Genomic DNA, 19188 nt, shown 5'->3' on the forward strand with positions numbered 1-19188 from the left:
GACAACAACATGCAGTACTTGGAAAAGTACCGAAACATGACTCAAACTTCAAAACCACAGAAAAAATCTTTCAAAACAAGCTGGCAAAACCTTCCATTATGTATCAAGCACTGAGCAGCGTTAAACCTGAGCATACAGCCGAAGAATCCATGCGCAGAAGTACAAGAACTGTGAAAGCAAAGGGATCGCAAAGCACGGCACAAGAACGAGGTGCGAGACGTTTACAATTAAACTCGACAGGAACAGAGGTGTTAATGAAACAAACCCAAATGATTACTTACAAAATGGTTGTGTGGGGTTTTTTTCCCAGGTGTATATATTTAATGAAGATATCGTCTCCACTCTTCATTTTTGCCAGAACAGAACAAAGGACAGTGCTTAAACCATTTTCTCTAAGTTTGGTTATAGAATATGCAAGTGTTTCAGTATTTTCCCTCAGCGCTTTATCGTCTCCCTCGCAGAGAGGATAATGTTAACCAAAAGCTCAACAAAAGTAACAAATGTAGAGTCTGCCTTCACTGTCAGAAACACTTATGAAAAATATTGCTGAGAAGAAAATTTCAAGAGTACTTCAATATACAGAATGAGTGGCATAGATGTATGGGGCTTATTTTAAAGAGACAGCCTTTATTTAAAGTACTTTGTTTTGTAGACCTTATAAAGTAAACATTACAATACTTTTTCACAAATATATTAAAATTGTTTAAATTTAAAAGGCAATTCCACTGACAGATGGATATTTTTAAAGAAAAAAAAACCTAACAGAAATAGGCAGCTCAACTAAAACTAGATCTTACACATTCCACTTTGTCATTCCATCTCCTTTAAAAAAAAAAGAGAAAAAAAAAAAGACAGACATTTTTCACCCAGACTTCCTTTACAGCAATAAGGCAACTCCAGGAGATTTGAATGAGCTCCCTGGAGATTACAGATACTGTAACTGGCTGCTCCTCATGCTTTGTAACACCCAAAGGTGCAACTATCCATTAATCACAATCACATTTGTGCATTAAAATATAAAACTTAAATTACAGATTTTAAAAATATTACTAATAGACTTCCCTATCATAAAATGTTTTACATTTACAGTACTTGAACTATTTCAGTTCTGGGTTGATGAGGTTTAAGCGATTTACCACTGCAAGAGTTAGACTCTGGAGCTCACAAACAGCACAACCCAACCAGGGGCAGCAATAGTCGGTAGAGTCATAGTGCAAATCAAAATAAGGAGTGCAGAATTGCACTGGTTGTTTACATCTCTAAAATATAAATGAACAAGACGAGCTCTTATATTGTACATGCAATAAATTATAGTAAGCATATGACAATGGGGCTGGGGCATTCTACAATTTTAGCTGGTGTACCAGAGTTGAAGCCTGTGAAAGATAGGACTCAGTAAACAAAACATTTCAAAGCTCTGTTGTCATAGCACTTGAACTATGCGTTCATGCTTTGTACTTCTGCTTCCCCGTCTCGCTGATCACACAGATATGCTGAAACGAAATAAAATAAAAAGCTCCTGTTAGAAAAGTAAGGTAAAAGGCCGATGTTTTACATCCATATTCAATAACGTGCTTCTGGAAAAAATACACGCATGCGATACACGTTTCAGGACGAAAGAATCCTGTGATATTGTTCATGCAGAACAACTTAAGCCTTCTTTTGTCTAAAAATCTCAACATTGCCTTCTTTCTCCTCCCCCTAATTGTCCCACCCAATGTCTGTTGGGTCTGGTGAGACCCAGATGAAGAATCAGTGACTTAGAATAAAAAGTGAACCCCTCGCAACTTTCAAGGTCTCATCTCTAACTCTTGCATAACTAAGCCAATGCACTTATCTGTTGTAGACATCTGGGAAGATAAGAAACTTCACACAAACTTCACATTATTTCAAAGTTCAGTAGATGTGTAGCCTCCATTCTGCACACAGCAAAATAAACTGTACTTTCATAAGAGCCCCAAAACGCTGTCCTGCTGCTCTAGGGTTTGCTCTCATCGTTGCATCACCAACGGAACAGATTTGCACACGAGGCACGATTTACAGAGGAGGGAGAGTGATGTGAGGAGACTTCCCTTCCTTCCTCCTCCCCGGTTTTAAACGGAAAAAAACATACGGGAAAAATTACTTACGTTCAAATCTCTAAAGTATTCATTGTAATCTAGGGCGTATCCCACAACAAATTTGTCTGGCACTTCAAATCCAACAACTGAAAAAGACCGTAAGTCACCAGTATGTTAGAAAAGAACTTCCTAGAGTTCACTAGACCTTTTTACAGAGGCAATCTGGAATTTTATAGATATGTAAGCATCCTAACTAATTTTATTTCTTCCACTCAAGTACCCTCAGATTAATATTTGAGCCATTTAAAAATTTTAACTTACTTTGTTGATTTAATTTATCAACTAAAGCAAAATTAAATAGATGGAATTATTGGTTCCCACGCAGCAGCATGGTGCGAGCATGCACTCTGCAAGAAATAAATGGAAGTACTTAAATCTACAGACGGGGTATTATTATTAGAATGTATGATTCCTTGAAAATTTCCTGCAACTTTGTAAACACATACAAAAAGAGCCAATACTTCCCAGCACTTCCTAGATGCTTGACATGCCAGTGCAGAAGCACCGGAACCGGGGAGCACAGCACAAGTCACCCTCGTGTAAAGGCAGCACCTCTGGGAGCCAGACCTGCGCCTCGGGTAGGGCTGCAGGAAGGGCACCCAAAGGTGTAATGAGTGGGCAGCTTCAGTCGTCAGGACTTTCTGTGAGGGGCTGGCAGAGTGAGCGGGGAAACCAGTCCTGCGCCTCTGAGTAACTGCGGCTTGCAGGCAATGACCCGTTATGTGGGAATAAACTACGATGCTAAAGCACGTTTTAGACGCCGATTCTGTGGTATAGAGAAAGAGCGCTCTGTCCTTCACGGAGTCACTTGCAGCTTTCAGAAACAGGTGGGGGGGTTTGGTGTTTGGTTGCATTTTTTTCCTCCCAGAGAAGCTGCCTAAAAAGAGGACATCCGCTGCCCCACAGATCATCTAAACAGCTCCAGCAGGACAGTTTGTGGGTGGTCAGGCAGTATCAGTCCAGCCTGTCCACACACACTATAGAATGACCAAAAAATATTAAATTATATAAAGTATAACATTTCCAAATGGCTTTCTCCCCTCATGCTAAAATGAAAGACTCCTGAGCACAGGAAAGCTGTGTGGTTCTTCTCTCCCTGGCTACAATGAGGGTCTGTAAGGAAAATAGGGAGAGAGACTGTACAATTCAAAGAAAAGGCTGTCTGCACTTTTGGAAAAATTAAGGCCATGTTTAGCATCTACTCGGCCTCACAATACATGGATAAGACGGAGACCCAGCCATTACCGCCTTGCTGTCTCTTCTTTCAGAGCTGACGTGCCCTGCACTGAAGGTGGCAACAGAGACATCTGTGGACAGATGGCAAAACAAGTCATCTGCTCCAAGATGCTCCAAAGGCAGAGCATTAACCCAGCTAAGCCTATAATAAGATCTCAGGAACGAGGGGCATCCCTGACTGCGGGGAACACCTCGATTAAGCTTTAAGGCATTGAAAAACTTCAGTTCCAGAATATTGTACAACCTTGGAAAGGAGGAGGAAGGGGATGTGATTCTGCTGCTAAACTGACTCCACTTCCATACTGAAAGTACATGGTCCAGATTAACAGGGATTTAGCCTCTGGAACACATAGATCTTCCCAAGGCAGGAGGAGCCGCCACTCTGGTACCACTGCCTGCTGTGGATGCTACTCCTTTCTTTATGGTCTTGGGACAGACAGGAGAAGACAAGAAGGGAGTAATTCAGATGCCTAGACATAACTGGGTTTGTGCCAATTTAGGCATCTTACCACTGTAAGCTTTCATCAGACCTGCTACTCCGTGTGGTCCTCCTACATTCCCGGTGACACCCAAACAGCATGAGGTGGCTAGGTTTAGGCACCCGAATCACTCCGAAAAGCATCAAAGGTGAATCCAGCAGATTCTCCTGACCAAAGCATTTGACTACATGCAAGCTGGGAGAATTTGCACATGAAAAGGGTGTAACCTGGACCAAAATATCAAAGTTTGCTTTTCATACAGTAAAACGTTACAAAAAGTTAAGAAAAAACAAGGATCAGACCAAATCCAGATTAACTCTGTCAAAATACATTCCAAATATTTAAATTCCCTAAATAAGAGCAAAATCTATCAAGAATCATTAGTGAAAACTTATTTGGAACATCCTTGGACTTTGACCAAAGGGTACACAATACACTGACATACTTTTAAAAATTAATAATGGTTGTCAAAAAGTCACTTACAGTCTGGCCGATATCCCACACTTCGAGGAGTTCTTTTTACCAACAAACTGTCAAATAAAACCAAAGTAAAACTGAAACACAGAAAAGCACTGAGTACAAATATATGAGACTGTTTTGATGACAGACAAGCTGAATTTGGTGTAAATGCGCATACTGAAAGCATAACTACACGTATTTTAAACTATGATTTCATTTGCAAGTGTAGCTGATCATAATGACAAAATCGAAACTTCCTAAAACCATGAACGGTTCACAGCCTAAAGGATAACTAACAGGTCAGCATGGAGGAGGCCAGGAGATACTGATCCGGATGGATTTTCACTGTGAAAAGTGACTTAACGGGGTTTTATGTATGTTAGGAACTTCAGGTGCAATTTAGCTTATAGGTAAAGAGGCAACACCTTGGGACCTGGCCAGACCAACTGAGCTCTTTTCAAAACCCTTAATATTATGAAGCAAAAGTTCAGCTGCTTAAATGCAACCTCAGTTGCACTTGTGCAACATGTCCTCAACTGTTTTTCACTGGCAGTACTAATTAACCCCATAAAGAAAATGTAATCGGTTTTGATGATCAAGCGATAGAAAACAGCTCCACTTTTCCAGAATTAATACTCAAAGGTGTAAAAAGCATAGAGATACAGGGATGGGGCTATGGTAGTAGAGAGAAATGCCTTGCTAGTTTGATTCACTAATTATTCAGTTGAGCACTTCTACCTTTTAGAAGACAACCCCACAGGCCTGACACGTCCGTCTCTGCCATACAGAAACTTTGGGAGGAAAAGAAAAGGCGGTCGATGGCTGAATGTAAAGACAGAGGCCAGTGTAAGTCTGTGCATTAAGCACAGACCTCCCTCCCTCCTGGATCACCCCTGAAGGTAGGGCTTCATCTGTCAGAGTCACAGTTTCAATTTTAGACCGTTACTGAAACTTCCAGTTGTGAGACCTAATTTTTGAGAATTGGTGTATGATTTGATCAAAGAAGCCCCAAAATCATAGTAGCATTGATTCGCATCTCCCTGCAACCACTGCTTAATTGTCAGAGAAAAATAAATTAAAAAAAAAAAAAAAGAGAGAAGCAAGTGAAGTAACTAGGAACATTACACTTAAGGCTATCTAGAACGATCATGTTTACCTGCTCAGGTCTTTGGCAGACCCAAATTACTGCAACAGACTTAAACAATAGGAAACTGGCCTTTGCTATATTATATATACTATATTATATACTATATTATATTCACGATGCACACTGCAGTGCTAGGGCACTACTCAGAGACAAATATTTAAAATTTGGCACATTTAATCCAGCCAGGGAGAAATCCTCAATAGCCTCACCTTCAGCAGGTCACCTCCAGATTATCAGCAAGAAGAGCTGTTCCCCTACGACTAATGACTGCTTTGACATTGTTATGGCAACACAACTGATCAGATATTACACACAGTTCTGCTTTATCTCTAATCCCCAGCAATCATTATGCTTTTATTGTTAAATACACAACCACAGCACAGCAGCGTAAAAGATGCAATTTAAAAGGAAATAGGAAGAACGCTGATATTGGTTAATAATATGATATTATCCTCGACATTTCTTGTTAGTCGTAAGTTAATTAATTATAAAATGTTTTGAAACTAATTGATTAAAGATGTAACTAGGTAGAAAAGCCTGGAAGAGCATATGGCTGGGTGACTCTCAGAGAATGACCTCTAAAGCTCAGCTGCACTATGCACGCTACACAAACAATAATGTTAGTGTGCAAAATAATTTAGTTCTACAATTGATGAAGGCAAACTAAGAAAAAAAAAAAAAAGGTCTCCACTGCACAGGTACACCACTGCTGTATACTGAAGTTGCAGGTATCACAAGCAGAAACAAACATGTTTGGAAAGATACTACATACACATAAGTAACAACCACTGATTTTTTTTTTTAATCCCCAACTCTAGTAAAAGTCTGCATTTATGAACTAAATTTGTGTTGAAAATACCTCTACCAACTTGAGAGGGTATTTTTTTAAGCCCAGAAGATTTAAATTCTTCCACATACTTCTAAACCAAACTTCGACTTCGGTGGTAAAACCCCAAAAACCTTACCATAGTATGATGAGGCAAGACAGGCAAGCACAAGCTGTCCCCTTCTGAAGCACTGCAATTCTTCCAGCAATAAGATTGGAAAGAACAGTGTTTCCACCAGCCTTAACGAACGTATGTTCTCGTAATAAGCAAAACTGCTTTTGGAGTTTAAACAAATTACTAAACTTCAACAGATTGCATCACACATGACTCCTATGACTTCTGCAGAAACGTTCCCTCCTGTTTCTCTTACATGGAAATGTATTCTACAATTCTACACTTTATTTATTTATTTATTTTACACTGTGTGTCCTTCTTAAGGTGAAATACAGCACAAATAATCATCATTAAAAATTTACCTGGCTACTTTCACCATCTTTGGATTGTATTGCTTAAGCAGAGACAGCAACGTTTTCATTGTTTTACCAGTATCAATTATATCCTGGAAATAAAACACTCATGTAAGAAAGAATATTCAACATCTCAGAGTAGCATTTTTGAGTTTTTACTACAGCAGTTGTCATCCGCAATAGCATAAAAATATGCCAAAAGACTGTTCATAATCAAACATAGGTAACACAGAACACCATGTTGTGCTTACGCAACTATGCTCAGTAAAGTGATCACACACATTAACAGCAGCTCTTAATTGCTGTGTATAACTATGACTTTGAAAGCAGTTACTGAACTATGACTTTCTTTGCTCCTTTCGGAGGTTTTATGACTTGTGCTCCTTGCAACTATTAGACAAACAATGTTTAATTCGAATACGGTAAGAGTACCATTAGTCTTGCCGTTGAGCTCAGTTGCAGAGAAAGATGTATAACAGAAAGAAAAGTAAGACGGGAAAATAGGCAGAACAACCCATTATTGCAATTAAAGAAAAAGGAGTCTAATTTACGTTACAGATCCAAGAAATAGCGAAAGAAATTGCACTGTGAGTATCTGCTTGCAGTTCTAAAGTCTATTCTCAAACACACTAAAATGAATTTTGACACACCATTCTAATCCTATCCACTGCACATATAAGCACAAAAAAGAATATATGGCTTACAACTTGAAGCATCAGAAATGGACTCCTCATCTGGACTGAAATAATCACACGGTCTTTAGAGAGACAGTCCTTACCCTGGCCTGAAATTGTCTATTTGAAGTGAAGGAGGTAGAGAACACAGAAGCAGCAATGTCCTGGTTTCAGCTTATTTTCCCATGACTCCCCAATTAAAATAAAAATCGAACAAAAACCTCAACAGAGCACCTGTCAGCAATACCATCTTTAACACCTAATGCTTTTAATCATGGTTATAAACTCCAGAAAAGTTAAAGACATACAGATATATAGGTAAAAATAAAAGTCGGCGAATAAACAGAAGTAGCTACTTCCATACTCAAAAATAGAACCTATTATTGATTTGGTATTGTGTGATTATTTGCTTATTGGAGGTGAATCTCCCTTTTGTTCAGATTTTTTTGCACATTAAAGGATATCATATAGAAAAGCCTAGTGCTCTGACGCACAAGATGTTAAACCTGCAATAAAGGTGCATTTTTATTGTGTGGCAGCTAAAACGGTGATCGGCAAAAGGGTTCATATTTGACAGTGTTGTATAAGACAAGTCACTGGATAAATGATTCACTGAACAAATGAGAAACTAACCTAGTTACTTGTCTGGGACTTTAAAGACATACACTGATCTGAAATGGAGCAGATATAGAATTAAACACATCTGCCTATCTGAAGCAAAATATACTTCAAAGGACACCACTGGTCACACAGATGACTGTTGTATACATACTATTTTGGTAGGAGTTCTGGAACTGAATGTGCTTCCTGTGGAATAATACAACCTTCTCAAAAAAAACCCCCATACATTTAAAAAAACCACATTTTATGAGAGGAAACATCCTTCCCTTTGGCTCCTGAATCAGTTGCCATAGCTGTTTCTTTGCTTACAAACAAGCCATTTCCATTATTTGGAGCCTTAAGACATTATTAGATTGCACGTCCATTTTTTCCATTTCTCCTGTCTACTGCTGCTGCTTCCCTATCCTGAAACAGGCAATCTAACGCAAGAACATCCTTTGTCAAAGCAATACTTACTGAACACAAGCAACACTGTCCATCAAGAAAGAGCTTTGAAAGCAAGAATTAAGCAACAGTACCTACTAGGAAACCAAACTGAGGTGTGCTGTATCTGGTATCATCCAAAGAACCATGCCAAGACAGAGCAAGGGGAATTTAGCTATTGCAAAATACTCATTAAAAATTAGCGTTCTCTACGTTGCTATTCTCTAAACAAATTACACACAGGGACAGATCTGTTTTTCACATATTTTAGGATATTCCTACTAGGAACTTGTTCCTATCCCTGCAGATTAATTTTCTAGATTGCTGTTATAAATCCAGAACAATAATATGCCTAATATCACTTTGTTCAGGCTACTTTTAAAATTCAAACCACAGATCACTTAAAATTCAGAGCCCACTTGCAAAATTCAGGCCTGGAATCAGAAGCTGGAAGCCTTGAAACCAGAAACTGTAGGTTTTCTGCCTTAAGAACACCTTCTATTAGAACGCTTTTAGCAGTCACACATTATAACTTCAAAGTGAAACATAGTACTTACTTCTACGATCAAAACATTCTGGTGGAAAGAAAAAGAAAGGAGGGAAAAAAAAAGGGAAAATCCATTAGTATCTAGAGAATATGCCATTTCTTATATATATGAATCTATATAACTTATTAATTTTCATCACAGTTCAATATTTGTACCATCATTTATGTATGTTTACACATGTAACAGCAAATTCTATGTAGTTAACATTTCTGATGCTCTAATAACAATTAGCTGGCAATGAGATTGTCCTCAACACCTCATGCTGAGTACAAAGTGATCTTTAAATTATTTAGACTTTGAGAATTCTGGATATATGCAAAAGAGAGCAAAACAGAGTCTACACAATTCGTATTCTTCTAAAGCAAAGAGTGCTATCCTACAGAGACACGTACAATTGTCACACCTACATCCTTTATACTGAACAGTGACATACGTGCCTTAAAGATCACATATGCGTAAGGAGAAAAGTAATGTGTTCTGACAGAGCAGGAGGCACCGATGCTTTAACCCCAGACATCTGGCTCAATGATCTCCAGAGTCACTGGAGAAAAGCAGATTCCCAATTTACATTCTCCCATTTCCTCCTCTCATCACCGCCTGTAGCGGGAACCTCTGTTCCTCACCTGGGCTGCACGTTATACGTCTCCACAGTATGAATTCCCACCACTACTTCAGTGAAACACTGATACAGAAAATAAATAATGCCGCTCTCTTTTAAAGGTAGTCTGTAGACAACAACCCACGCAAGATTATTATTCTCAGGCACTGCAGAAAAACAAATCTCCTAAAACTTTGCTGATACTGAAGACGGTCAATAGGGGTTTTTTGTTACGTTCAGACAAAACCGATGGCTTTGGTGGGGCTTATCCGCTCTCCTAGTACACACTGGCAAATATTCAAGTGAAACTCTTCCATTTTCACTTTTTTAAACTCTAGTCTTCACACACTAAAAGAGCAGCCTTAAAACCACGCAGGTATGTGGGTTCCCCAGTGGTTTTGTTTGTTTCTAAACATACAAAGAGCCGTACCTTTCCAGTCAAGGTTGAGAGGTCATCTCCACCAATGACTTTTATATCTCCAGTTGACTGATCATTCTAAGAAAGAGGAGGGTTAGCATTAACATTACCAGAATAAAAATAATTTTTTCTTCCACTAAATATCAAAACTGCAAAGTATATAACCAGTGAATGCTAATGCTTTCAGAAACACAGCGCCCACAGCATCTCTCTATTAACTAAGAAATTACAAGTGATCAAATTCAAAGATGGTATTTCAGATTAAAGATTGTTTGACAAGAGAGCTGCATAAACGCAGGCACCAGCTCTCATCTGTGACCATTACATATACACAGGTACCTAAAAAGACATGATTTGCTATGCATTCCCTACAGATATGGAAATAAGGCAAAAAGCACTTCAGTTTCCAAGCTGCATGCTGCTATATAGCTGGTAATTTACATTTTAAACTTTAACGCTTTAGAAAGCCTTACTCTTTGAATAAGAATAAGCATTCATAACAATAACAAGAATAGCCAGCAAACAAGGCACTACAAAAATAGCCAGAAAAGCTTATGCTTGCCTAGTTTACAACAAATATTGGTAACAAATCAAATTACTTCTTATAATAATGGAACGGTCACATAGGTACGCCATCACCACAACACAGCATTTTGCTTCAATAAAACTAAACTTTGATACAAACATGAATGAACTGTTGTCTAAGAAGTTCAAAACAGCTGCTAGGAGAGCTTCACAGACCTTCACAGTTTATTTAAAGTCATTCAACTGACTTTTAAACCTTGACAGTGTCTCACAGTTTGTATTATATTATTGTACTCCTTACAGATGATGACATTATCCTACAACTTAATAATTTCAGTAAGAAGTTAATATTGCTTATCAAACTTTATTCTTGTAGCTCCTCACCACATACCCTCCTTTTAGAAAAATGGTATTATTTTGCTGCTGCACCTTGAAGCCCAAGCTGCTGCACAACTACGCAGACACGCAGCAAAACAGCAAGTTCCTTCCCAAAACCCAGAAATGACAGATGCAATAGAGAGGGGACCACAAGGGAAGAGAGACACAGCCATGTACACCTTCCTGTTTTTACAGCCGCATGAAGACAGGTATTTGTGCTATATGAATTGTAGGCAGAACCTAAAAATGTTATCACAAAAAATGATTTGGAGAGGCACACACCAAGTACACAGTAAGTAACACGGGGATGATAGTAAAGAGAAAATGTGTTATAATCCTTTGGATGGTGGTGTCAATGGTCTACGATAAAGGAGTGCTGACAGCTCTAGGCATGCAAAAGCAGATTATAAGACTAACAGATGCTTTCCTTTAAGATTCCTATGACACAACATAAAAATAAAGCAAAATACATTACTAGAAAAAGTATCTTTTCAGTTTTACCCCATGTGTTTTAAAGAAAACACTAGTTTTGAGTTATACCAAATTACACTGAAGTGCCATGATTTTTTACTATAAGGAACATTCATTTTTGATAGATATTTTGATAGCTTCAGTGCTTCCATACCAGTGCAAGCAATAACTAAACTGAATGGCATCAATGATCAATGCCACTGTGTTGAAAAAGTTAAAAAAAAAAAAAAAAAAAAAAGAAAAGATGTCCAAAATGATTGCTGCTTGACCCAGTAGATATACACACTGCTACTGAATGCCTGAGATACTGGCTAGATCAACCACAAAAATGTGATTCAGTTAAGCACTGTGTTCATAAATCTAAAGGACATTTCCTGTGTTCACCCTACCTCAAAATTATCTCAAATAACAGCTTCTTTAAGCTTTTCCTTGTTTATGTTACAGGATTCTCTCTTATCTATTCCTACACTAAGAGGGATTTCATACTCCTTCCATGGAAGGATGTAAAATCAACATCATTCCTCACAAAACAACGATGAAGAAAGATATTACAGGTATTTGTTCCATTAAAATTATGTGCACGGGTGACAGACTGGTACTCCTCAGTATATGCATATGGTCAGGTTCATGATGATCTGTTTGGCTGCAAAACCACCACTATATTCAAACAAGAACACCACAAAACTGTAGGTTACTGTAAACCTTTGGACTATGTGTATGGAAGTATGATGATCAGCAGAGGAAAAACAATCTAACCAACAGAAACTTTCCTGCTCCTTCCCACCAAGAACCCTACAGATTGCTACACGTTTTAACACAAAACATAAATCTTCATTGGCATATAAACCTGCATTCCTATGCAGGTACTGGGTCCCTGAACAATTAAAGAATAAAAAACAGTTAAAGATTTCCGACACTGGTTGTAACCAGATTTCCATTGGAAAGAACTTTGTTTAATAATTAAGCAATGTTTTAATTATCTTCAGGAGCATTATTTCTGATTTCAGCACTGGTAAGTCTTTAATGCTTTGTGGTTTAATACATAAAAGTTTTACTGTTTAGATTTGTTTTCACTGCCTCCCCATTGTCACTGCTGGAAAACAATAATGCTTTACAAGATCGTATCTCCTGACGCAAGTGACTCCAAGATCACCTTTTAAAAAGACATTTTAAGTTCCTTACAGTATTTGCTGTGAGGCTTGGTTAACAGAGATCTTTCAGAATATTGTTGTGACCAGCCTAGCCAGATTTCACCTTATATTCCACTGAAAATCCCGATCTTCCTGAGTGACAGCGCAGCACATCCATTGTCTCTTGGCTGCCCTTCATGACTATGTAAGCAACATTTGCTCATTTTCAAGTTTAAATGCAGGAGACTGGTGAAAAGCCATTCTTCTTGTAGCACAAAATAAACTGTTTGTCAAGAATACTGAGATCTGGGTCTGTTCACAAACACTATCTTTCCATTTCTTAACAGCTTGCCAGATCATTAAAATTCATGTGTAAGGACTCAGAAAGCTGGAGTTACGAGCAAAGTTTAATCACAGCTTGATCATGTCAGTATTCTTAGAGAATTATTTTTGGGTGCAGAACAGTATGAACTTTGCATTGCAACACAAAAAAAACCCCAAAACATATGCTTGTAAATATTAAATGATTGGCTTGAAATAAGAATAGAACCTCAATTACATCAATTTCAGAACGATTACACAAGTTCAGCTGCTTTGTTTATGCGACCAGGGTATTTTTAACATCTTTTATCCAGTCTGTAAAGGCAGGCAGCATGATCTAGCAATCGCATCCAAAGACAGTGGCAAGAGAACTAGCTCCACTTTCAACTGTCCATTACAGTTTGCGATGGTTTCCACATCACTAACAATGCAGATCCCTCCATCTAGTAAAGCACAGATAAAAACTACAAAGCAGACTTAGCATTCTGACACCATTAGTGATGGAAGACCTAGTCGACTGATCTGTTACATACATGTTCATGTTAGGACAATCTTACCCAGTCTATCAAGTTATGCAATCTAAAGGACATAAGCCTGGATATTAATAATCACCTAAGAGAGTCCACAGAAATGAAATGCTCATAAATACTCTAGTGTAGGCACCAGGTAACAGGAGCTCCTCACTCATCTAGAACAAGAAAACATTCTTTTATAGAATTGGCTGATAAAACCAGAAACCCTGAAGCCAACACCTCAAGGAAAACATTCTGCCTAGGCAGCTTTCTTTCTAAATTTCTCTGTTTTTCTCTTCATCTACTTGTTCTTACTACAAAAACAGGCTTTTGATTTCCATGAAGTTTATTTTGTTGTTCGCTCCCCTATTAATATCCAGGCATTGTAGTTCTGAGGAGTAATAAAAGCAGCTGTAGTAAAGAGATGAACCAAAGCATGCCTAACACACCAGTCTGAGCAAAGAAAACATGCATATAATAAAGTACCCTTATCTTTTTCAGTTGTTTCAAACCATTTCTCCAATAGTTTTTTCCAAGTTAGTCGGAAAGTGGAGAGAGTGAAAGGATTTAGTCTTTATATTGTTTTCTAAACAAGCCAAAAAGTTATTGGAAGTGTTCCTTGAAGAAAGCAGAAGATACACAATTTCCTCACCAAAAATAGGGTGGGAGTTGTCATTTCCTACTCTTTAACATACTATCCTGTAATAGAAACCTGCAGCTTTCTGTTGTGGCTTTTACAGGCAGAATATATGGGCATGGGGTGGCTTAGTGGTTAAGGGGACCGGTGGCAGGAGCCTGTATTTTTTGAGGGAGCACAAGGAAAGGGTGTCAAGCAGCTCTCGCCCACTGATTTAAATACGGTGCACAAGCACTGAGCGCGCCTCGTGAGATACAAGCAAAGGCTGGCACGAACCCTCCTGCCCAGCCTTGCCTTCTCTTTGAAGAGCATAGCTAAATTACTGCCTTGCGTTCCGCAAACATGAACGTGGTTTCCAGGTAACCCCTGGACGGCCAGCCACGTGCACGCCTCGGGCAGCCAGCGCTGCTCATCCTGCAAACGAACTTGAGCAAAGCCCCGCTCAGTTCTGGGCTTTGCCGTGAAATGTTAACAGATCACTCAAGAACAACCATGAATGTATGAAGTTCTTTGACAGTCCAAACTACGTCTGCAAATAACTCCATCTCTGGCTTCACAGTTTAATGAAATGAAGGATGAAGTTGAGTTTCCAATTTAGTAATCTCTATTTTTTTCCACTGGAACGGGCACTCGCCTACAGCTGCGACAAGTAGCTTACACTGCTCACTTGAATGCAAAGTTGCTGAGACAGAACTAACAGCATAACCTTACAAAACAATTTATTCAAACACCCTAAACTGAAACAAAAAAAACCAAACTGTCTTATAGAACAAATAATAAATACCATCCTGAAAACACGAGACTAGGCTATTGGTAAGCCAGGAAGCATAGACGTACTAACATGCATCTGCTTCTCCCTTTGATCTGCACAACATAACCTTGTGCTTCCTTCTATAAAACTTACACGTCACCTCATGTTACAGAAGGTTCAATTTCCCTATAAAGTTAAATCTTTGTGTTCAGAATGAAAATAAATTATTTTCCAAAAATGTAAACCCAAGGCAACCTACGCCTAGTCTTTAAAAAGTAGTGCCATATTCAGTGGCCACTAATCATAAATCTAGTTTTATGAATCTAGTATTTCCTCAAGGCCAAATACAACTCATTTTGTTGATTGTTTTGTTGAGCCAAACAAAAGATGAGATAGGGAACTCGGGTATAACAGTTTTCACAGTTTTCGAGTCTTCCTGTCCAATGAATGATGTCTAAGCCACACAAAAATTCCTAGAATTAAATTTTTGTAACCATACTTGCAGGAGAATCCTCTGTATTATTCTAGAGCCACAGCTTTAGAGATGGAGTAGTGAGCAGAGCGGAAATTGTTTAACAGGTGAAGGACATGGAAAGAGTCTCTCAGCTCTGCACAAGGATTTTACTGGGCTGCGGAAATATCAAGGTCTAAAAGAAAACAGATTATATAATAAGGTAGAGAAAGAGTAAATTAGCTTGTGACTGCTTTTTTCCCCTCCTCTTATTTCCCTTACTTATTTGTTTAATATTAGCACATTCTAGCAGAAACAATATTAAACCACCTCTGTTAATAATTTGAAGTCAGTTAAGTTTATATAAAAATTGCACAGTATTGCAGAGATACTTACACAATAACTCTTCAACCTAATAAAGTCAACAGTCATGGGGATTGATTTGTCGCTGTTTCTGTTCAGTGCTTTGATGTAGTCTAATAAATCAGCAAAAAATTTATAGCCACCCTTGAGTACACAGAGTGCTACGATGTGGTGTCCTCCCATGCCCTTCATAATTTCTCGTGCCAGTCTCTCCGTCCTATACAAAACCAAGAAAGAGTAAGCTGTCATAACACATTTCATTTGCTTACTATAGCAGCAGCATTTTATATCGCTAACAACAAATACATGCATCAAACTTGGAAACACGTTTTGCCCAGAAATATTTGCCTACCACTTCAGTCACTTTTACACGTTATTGGTCAACAAAGTTTTGCTTTTCAAGGTTAATCTAACAGTAGCACTGCCAAATGCCTTTGTTTTCATACGTCACACTCAGCCAAAGCAAATCTTAACACTCTGAAGCTGTTTTACTGTCACATATGCAACATGAAGGTGTGTTTTCCTCCTCCCAAAGATAGGTGCAGCTTCCATGCAAAAGCAACGTAAGCCAACACAACTAAAAGGGCAGTGGCCCTCATTAACTGAGGAGGAAGAAAATTCTCAAGTTGTAAACTAAAGAGTTTATGTTTATTTGCCAAGCCAGAATGCCAGAAATTTGTCCTAACTGCAAAATACAATACCAACAAGGCAGAGAAGAGAACACTGCACCGTTTTTCTGCAATCATTGTTTCTAAATTTATCTTGTAATTTATTTTAGAAAGCATGGTATGTATTTATTGTGTGCCAGCTGACAGCAGCTTTCTCAGAGAAAGCCTACTATTATAAACTTTACATCAATTCCTTAATGACATGTACTTTGTCCAATTTTTTCCTCTATATGGACTTCTAGTGCAAAGTTTTTACAATATTAAAAAAAAAATTTATAGGAGTGTTAATTATATCTAATCAGACAGGACCACGCAAAATCTAGACGTATTTCTATTCACAAGATGTCCAGGAAGATCCACACAGCACCACTCTTAAATGGTTGTGTGTCTCCAACAACTCCTTCAGTGAATTTATTGTTCATTCTCATAAAGGGAATTAGCAACTATCAAACACAAAGTAAAAAAAAAAAAAAGACTTATAGGCTTATGCACCCATTTCTGATCAGACAAGATAAAACTTCCACAGCACATCACAGATTTCAGCAACCACAGAAGTGACAGATTGATATTTACAGAGGCCAATGTCTTTCCCAGAAGGTAGGAAAAAGTTGGATATTATTTATCTACCATATGAACATAAGAAAGTCTAAGATGATGTAACAGTTTACTTTTATTAATATCCTAAGGAAATTCAGTAGACTGTAACTGTTTTCAGACTGTACTGGCACAACAAATAACGCCTTCTAATTAGGTTTTAAGAAGGTAAAACATCAAAGAAAGGCTGGAAAGGAAGTCATAGATTGCTATGTACCACAAAATTTCCCTTGAGAATTATGACAAATTCCCAAACAATAGCATAACTGCAAATGTACGAACTCTTAGAAGCCAAACAAGAAAGAGTTAATTATCACTTGTACTTCTTAAGTCTCTAATTAAATGTAATCTATTTAGACAGTCACCAGGCAGCAAAACTATCACTGGAAGATTGTTTATTCCAGCGTCACGGAATCAGCTGGAGCAGTGTACTGTCTGAAGTCAAACCAACCTGTCCATGATGAGCCCATGAGGAATATAGACTTTTTCCAAATCATCTGCATAATGTTTAGGTATGCAGAACAAGTCCAGGTCGTAACCTTGTTCATCATCGCCAATCTGAAAAGGAAATAAGGTGAGGTTTCTACAAAGCCTTACAAAAAGTCTGTGGTGAGAAACTGCAAGTCCTTTGCTTTATTCAGTAAACTATCCAACCCATTACACTCATCGGGATCACCTTACTTTCCCTCTCTATAAAAACATTAGTCACACTGAACATAGCGTGAAGTGTAATCTAACAGAACCCACCGTTCACAAGAGTTGCTTGAAATACCACATGAGCTGTTGTGCAGTACAATGTGGGGAAGAAATAAAGTCCTAACAACATTCTCCTCCATCAGAGAGTGGGAAAATGAAACTACTACACTTCAGTGAATCTCCTTATTCCATTGAAAAAATAATCAAGGAGCTTTTTAACACCTTTGATTTTCCTAGTGTAATGCAAAACCTGCACCTGCAATTAAGCAAGAAGATATTGTGACATGGACATCTTCCAAATCTCCACAACACCAAATCACAACAAAACACATGAGCCAGCTATGTGACAGGACAAGACAGCTACATGAGCATGACAGGTTATGCTGCTGCAAAGCAAGCCTTCTCATACCACCATCTGCAAACCCGGGAGGTTCTAGATCTTGCAGAATCTGAAATGAATGCCCTGCTTCAGCAACCTGTTCTGCATGGGCAAATGCCCTGTATGAAACAGCCTGCCAGCGTATGTTAATTAGGACAAGGGAATAACATATGTATGTAACAATACCGAACACTCTTGAGGTTCAGGGCATATTGTCGCAACAGCCTTCCCTGAACCTTAACCCTGCTGCAACTTGAAAATGACAATGTGTTTTTTAATTACTTCACTCTCTGGTTTTGCAGCTGAACGCGATTACCTGTAAAATGAAGTTAAGAACTTCAGAGGGAAAACCAAAGCTTATGTGAAGACAGTTCACCAGGGCAGGCATTTTAAGTATCCATTTCGGCTACCACTGCCCTTGCAGGGCACAACCTTATTTCGGTGCCCAAGGAAGCACTTACCTGGCCTGTGCTCAGCCAACTGTTTACATGGTTTTTTTGTTGTGTAATCCCTAATGAGTATTTCACATGGGGAGTTTCATGAGGGTTTCACCCTCCCATCCAAAGCAGACCCTGTGCGAGCTACCCGCGCACCCGGCAGGCGTCGGGTCCCTGAGCACGGTTCCGGCGATGCGGAGCAGGCTGTTATTTTAGGTGGTAAGACAGGTCCCTCCCAAAACACATGGTATTTTCCTGTCGTTCAGGCCCATCATTATACCCAGTGCATCTGCTAAACCTTCCTTTATGCATTTGGTAGGGAATGGGCCCTTCCTACAGATTTTATCAGGTTTTTTATTGACCGCAGGGATTTACAGTCGCAACCTGGCAGCAGGCACAGCTCTCAGCCATAAGACCCCCCACGTATTTCATGAGCACCCGGCACTGGCTTTAAAAAAATAATAAATATGAATATGGAAGAGCCTTAGCAAACACGGCGGTGATGAAAGATAAAAAAAAAAAAAAGAAGAAGTATATATCCCCGAATGCTCTTCCTCCAAAAATATATCCTAACTTAAACCCTTAAGCGACTTAGACCGCGCTGCCGGCTCTCACGAGCCCCGCGGTGCCTCCCCAGCGCGCTACGACAAGCAACAGGAATAGGAAGTTGTGCCGCGCCGGGCTCGCAGCCGGTGGGAAGTTGTTTCACCTTCATTCCTGAGGCGGCAACCCAGGCTCTCCTCGCCGTCCTCCGGCTTTAAATCCTCCCGAGACGCCACCCGTGACCGCCAACCCACCCCCGCGCTGCCCAGCGGCGGGAGGGGGCTCGGTGGCCCCGGCAGCGCTCGGGGGAAGGAG

The 19188-nt window shown here is 39.1% G+C and overlaps 1 protein-coding gene across 1 annotated transcript; it reads right to left on the reverse strand.

Moving 5' to 3' along the window:
* Positions 1–607: 607 nt before the first annotated feature.
* HPRT1 (hypoxanthine phosphoribosyltransferase 1) lies at positions 608–17376 on the reverse strand (the record flags this gene model as incomplete). Its single annotated transcript, XM_010283033.1, has 8 exons — positions 608–1493; positions 2130–2206; positions 4319–4365; positions 6745–6827; positions 9011–9028; positions 10030–10095; positions 15590–15773; positions 17270–17376. Coding segments are annotated over 8 exons (630 nt in total), but the record flags the coding sequence as incomplete, so codon positions are not given.
* Between the last annotated feature and the right edge of the window lie 1812 nt (positions 17377–19188).

The sequence above is a fragment of the Phaethon lepturus genome, unplaced genomic scaffold (genome assembly GCF_000687285.1).
Source record: "Phaethon lepturus isolate BGI_N335 unplaced genomic scaffold, ASM68728v1 scaffold43872, whole genome shotgun sequence".
Lineage (NCBI taxonomy): Eukaryota > Metazoa > Chordata > Aves > Phaethontiformes > Phaethontidae > Phaethon > Phaethon lepturus.